Source organism: Triticum aestivum, chromosome 5B (genome assembly GCF_018294505.1).
Source record: "Triticum aestivum cultivar Chinese Spring chromosome 5B, IWGSC CS RefSeq v2.1, whole genome shotgun sequence".
In the NCBI taxonomy this organism is placed as follows: Eukaryota; Viridiplantae; Streptophyta; class Magnoliopsida; order Poales; family Poaceae; genus Triticum; species Triticum aestivum.
The window spans coordinates 419,057,028-419,062,437 of record NC_057807.1 but is presented as its reverse complement, the minus strand read 5'-3'; the positions used below and the strand labels follow the sequence as shown (position 1 = coordinate 419,062,437).

At 52.2% G+C, this 5,410-nt stretch overlaps 1 protein-coding gene across 1 annotated transcript; it reads left to right on the top strand.

Annotated features, from left to right (window-relative positions):
* The first annotated feature begins 3,628 nt into the window (after positions 1 to 3,628).
* Positions 3,629 to 5,098, top strand: LOC123112191 (uncharacterized). Its single transcript, XM_044533124.1, has one exon. The coding sequence runs from the start codon at positions 3,736 to 3,738 to the stop codon at positions 4,921 to 4,923; it is 1,188 nt and encodes a 395-aa protein (XP_044389059.1). The 5' UTR covers positions 3,629 to 3,735; the 3' UTR covers positions 4,924 to 5,098.
* Positions 5,099 to 5,410: the final 312 nt, after the last annotated feature.

Genomic DNA, 5,410 nt, shown 5'->3' with positions numbered 1-5,410 from the left:
TGGATGAGAAAGATCCTTCCTCAGTGCAAGCACATGAGAAGAGAGAAAAGGCAAAGGCAGAGAAAGCTGCAAAGATGCCAAGTGCTGAAGAGGCATCTCAGGTGTTCCTAAAGAGCAAACAAGATCAGCTTAGGTATCTAATCCAATCCACCTTGAGGATTGAGAAGGGCTTGGCCACCCTGACTCAAAATCGGGAGAGTTTGGAGAGAATCATTGAGTAGAAGTTCTATGATCTTGATGTCAAAGTAACTGAGATTCAGTCAGTAGTAGAGCAGCTCCAGGATGAAGCAGAGTAGAAGAAGAGAAAGACAACTATAGATGTTTTTCAGTGAGTGTATGTGCCAAGAGGTCAGAGATCTGATGCAGTGCATGTTCCTGATACTAGAGCCACTACATCTGCATCAGCAGCCACAGCTTCAGTGCCACCTCTAGCAGCCACTCCACCAGCTCCAGCTACATCAACAAAAGCCTTCGTCCTGGGAGTCATCGCCACACCACCTCATGGAGACCAAGCCTGAGAGACGCATAACACTATGCATATTTGAACTTTTTGGTAACTTGTTGCCAAAGAGGGAGAAATATGTACAGATCATAGTCTTCGAGAGAGAGAGAGAGAGTTGCCTTTTGTCTCTCTTTGCACTTTATTTGGTTGAACTTTTATGTGTGTTTGCTTGATACATTATGTTCTTTTGTGAGATACTTGGATGATCATGTGTTTGATCATATGCTACCTTAATGTGTGCTTGAATGATATTATCCCTTATATCCATTTATGATCATTCACTTTGCTTGGTGATGAGTGCATGTTTTAAATTGTTATCATTTTGAGCGCTCCACCAAGATGTATGTGACATGGAAGAGTGACCCATGATCCTAACACATTGTGCATTTGCAGTCCAAAGCAAATTTTAAATAATGCACAAATTTAGGGGGAGCTCTTGCTTATCACATACTTCTCAAAGGGACGATGTATTTCAATCGTATTGTCATTTTTCGAAGCTTTGATCTATATGTTGTCATCAATTACCAAAAAGGGGGAGATTGAAAGTGCAACTATCCCTGGGTGGTTTTGGTAATGATTAACAACATATAGCTCATTGAACTAATGCTATTTCAAGATAAATATTTCAGGAAAGTTCAATGATTGGCATGGCATGGATTAGGAATGTGGACCCCTCAAAATGCTAAGGACAAAGGATTGGCTCAAGCTCTAAAGTTCAAGACTCTACATTTTCTATTTCAGTGATCCAAGATCACATTGAGTCTATAGGAAAGCCAATACTATTAAAAGGGGATGAGGTGTTGCTTAATGGCTTGCTTGCTCAAAATGCTTAGTGATATGCTCCAAAGCCCTCAACCACTTTCTCATATCCACATATGTCCCAAACCAAAAGTCAAACTCGGCCCCACCGATTTGATCCATCCGGCGCCACCGAGTTCATTTGACATAGCCACTACCAGAAACCCTAGTCACTTCGGTCTCACCGATAGGGATCTCGGTCTCACCGAGATGGGATTGCAAACTCTCTGTTTCCCTTCGTAACATTTCAGTCAAACCGAGATGAGCGATCGGTCCCACCGAGTCTGCAATGCAAACTCCTTGTTTCCTTTTCGTAACGCTTCGGTCCCACTGAGACGAGCGAATCGGTCCCACCGAGTTTGCCTGGCCAACTCTCTGGTTTGCTTATTGCCAAAGTCGGTCCAACCGAGTTTGTGTAATCGGTCGAACCGAGATTACGTTATGCCCTAACCCTAATGATATCGGACCCACCGAGTTGACATGTCGGTCTCATCGAAATGCCTAACGTTCACATTATGAACTAAATCGGTTCGACCGAGTTTTCTGATTCGGTCCCACCGAGTTTGGTGAATTGTGTGTAACGGTTAGATTTTGTGCGGAGACTATATATACCCCTGCACCCACTCCTCATTCGTGAGGGAAGCCATCAGAACGTGCCTACACTTCCAGCATTCATTTTCTGAGAAAGAACCACCTACTCATGTGTTGAGGCCAAGATATTCCAATCCAACCATATGAATCTTGATCTCTAGCCTTCCCCGAGTTGCTTTCCACTCAAATCATCTTTCCACCAAATCCAATCCTATGAGAGAGAGTTGAGTGTTGGGGAGACTATCATTTGAAGCACAAGAGCAAGGAGTTCATCAACAACACACCATCTATTACCTTTTGGAGAGTGGTGTCTCCTAGATTGGTTAGGTGTCACTTGGGAGCCTCCGACAAGATTGTGGAGTTGAACCAAGGAGTTTGTAAGGGCAAGGAGATCGCCTACTTCGTGAAGATCTACCCTAGTGAGGCAAGTCCTTCGTGGGCGATGGCCATGGTGGGATAGACAAGGTTGCTTCTTCGTGGACCCTTCGTGGGTGGAGCCCTCCGTGGACTCGCGCAACGTTACCCTTCGTGGGTTGAAGTCTCCATCAACGTGGATGTACGATAGCACCACCTATCGGAACCACGCCAAAAACATCTGTGTCTGCAATTGCGTTTGCATACTCCAATTCCATTCCTTTACTTTCTTGCAAGTTGCATGCTTTACTTTCCTATGCTAATATACTTTTTGCATACTTGCTTGAACCATATCTTGATTGCTTGACTTGTGCTAAATTGCTAAATCTGCAAAGAACTAAAATTGGAAAAAAGGTTAAGTTTTTATTTGGTCAAGTAGTCTAATCACCCCCCCCCCCCCTTCTAGACATACTTTCGATCCAACAGCTATGTTTCTGAAACATGCCTCATGCATCAATGTCTGACCACTCACTCTCTAACGCCGGGCGCTCCTGCGGCGCTGCAACTCGAGCTATGTTTCTGAAACAAGATCCTTGTTGCAGAAAAAGTCCTTCACGGCCGAAATTTTTCTTTTCTTTCCGAAACAAAATATATGTTGCAGAAATCTTTTGAAACAAGACCCGAGTTGCAGAAAAGAAAAACTTCACCATCGAATCATTTTTTTTTCTTTCTTTCTAAAACTAGTCCCGTATTGCAGAAATCTAGTGAAACGGGATCCTTATTGCAAGAAAAAGACTGGCCGTGTGAGACTGACTTGTATCCAGCGTGGCCGATTGAGCAGGATTGATCTGACGGTTATGCAAGCGGCAGACGCTCACGCGTCGTGCATCAGCCGGCCAAAGGTAAGGTTTTCCCTAGAATAAATCACTCGACCACAATGTAGGCTCCTTGCGTGACACCGATCAGCGTCTCCTCTTCCTTTTTTTCTCTCTCTCTGGTCTGCCTGTAGCGTCCTCTATGCTGGAGGCATCGCTGTGGCTGCCCCCACACAACGCCCAGTAAATTTGGCCGTAAAAAGTATAGACAAAAACACTAACACAAACCACTTGATCACAATGTAGGCTGCTTGCCTGACACCGATCAGCGTCGCCTCTTCGTTTATATTTTTTCTTGTCTGGATTAGAGCGTCGTCTATGCTGTGGCATCGCTGTGGCTGGGCCCACGCAACACCCAGCGGCAGGACCTCAGATCTCCCAGGTGGGGCCACGGCCCATGGCCTCTGGGCCCAGGCTTGTCCTCCACCCTCCACACACCCCCACGCCCACGGCTGCCTCCCGCTATATAGCGTACTCCGTTACCACCGTGTCCGCCCGTCTTCTTCACTCTCAGCCGTTTTTCTCCGCCTCTCCCAAGCTCCCCGCTCCCCGCATCCAAACGCCAAGACGCACAGGGGAAAGCAGCCGCTCGCCGCGGCGAGTCGGACCGTCGCGATGGTGGATGTGGAGCACCGGATGGCGGGCATGGCTCCGGCGGCGCACGCGGCCGGCCTGCGCCGTCTCTCCACGCGGGCCGCGGCCGGCCCTTCCTCGGCGTCGGCCTCCCCGCGCCACGGGCTCTACTCCTTCCAGGGCCTGGCGTCGTCCGTGCTCTCGCACCTCCGGGCGTCCGGGGTGGCCATCCTCCCGGGCCTCTCCGACACGGAGCTCGCCCGCGCCGAGGCCGAGATGGGGTTCACCTTCCCGCCCGACCTCCGAGCCGTGCTGGCCCTCGGGCTGCCGTCAGGCCCCGGGTTCCCGGACTGGCGCTCCCGCGCGGGGCTCCGCGCCGCGTTCGACCTGCCCGTCGCCGCCGCGTCGCTCCAGATCGCGAGGGGCGCGCTGTGGCCCCGGTGCTGGGGCAAGAGGCCGGCCGACCCCGACCGCGCGAGGCGGCTCGCTCGCTCCGCCATACGGCGCGCGCCGCTGCTGGTGCCGCTCTTCGATCGGTGCTACCTGCCCTGCACCCCCTCCCTCGCCGGGAACCCCGTGTTCTTCGTCACCGACGACCGCGTCCTCTGCTGCGGCCTCGACGTCGTCCACTTCTTTACCCGGGAGTCGTCCTTCCAGCCGATGGACATCTCCTCCCCGTTCGCGGCGATGCCCTCTTCCGGCACGAGCACGCCGTGCACCCGCCGCAGCCTCGACGCGGCCTGCGGCGGCCAGGCCCCACGCTGGATCGAGTTCTGGAGCGACGCGGCCTCCGACAGGCGCCGCCGCGACTCGTCGTCCTCCGAAGCCTCCACCGCATCCACATCCTCGTCAGGCTGCTGCTCGCCACCTCGGAGGTCGACGCCGCGCTGGGTCGACAACTACCTGGACAAGCTCGGATCGGTGCTCAAGAAAGGTGGCTGGAGGGACAGGGAGGTGGACGAGATGGTGGAGGTGGCCGCGTCCGGGATGTTCGACGGCGAGGAGGCTCCGCCAGCCGCCGACGCGGAGGCCGTGCTCGACACACTCCTCCTGAAGACGGACCGGTGCTCAGACTCGCTCAGGCGCGCCGGATGGAGCTCCGAGGACGTATCGGACGCGCTGGGGCTCGACCTCCGGCGGTGCAAGGAGCCGCACCGATCGGTCGTGCGAGTGCCCCCAGAGATCGCCGCCAAGGTGCAGCGGCTCGCGCGGACGGTGGCGAGGTCGTGACCAGCTGATCCCGCCGGCGTCGGCAGTTAATCTTTCTTCTTCCTTTTTCCCCTCGAAGGAGGGATCGATTCGATTAAACAACAACACTTGTATGCTACTACTACTAAGTGAGAAAAGTAAACCAGGCCATGTTACTTCGTGTGCATGGATACGCAAGTAAATTAAGCCGTGTTCACGTGCGTCATGTACCATCAATTGCCAAGAAACAACGTCCCGGAAATTAACGCTGTTCTTCCCAGGGATCCAACCCTTGTGTTCCCCTCCATGGATGGATGGGTAGTATCTTTTTCCTGTGTGCATGTGTTGGTTTGGATACCGTTAGGGCCTGGCTGTGCGGAATCTTATTCATTTACCAACCACGACGGGTGGGTGCAGCTGCATGATGCTTTTGCAGTCAGTACAGTAGTAGTAGTATAGTATCCACGAGGAGATTAACCAGATCCTGCGAAACTTCGATCCATCCATCCAAGATCCAACCGTAAAGGGA

Coding starts and splice junctions, on each gene's coding strand:
- LOC123112191 (XM_044533124.1), top strand. CDS start 3,736: ATGGTGGATGTGGAGCACCGGATGGCGGGCATGGCTCCGGCGGCGCAC.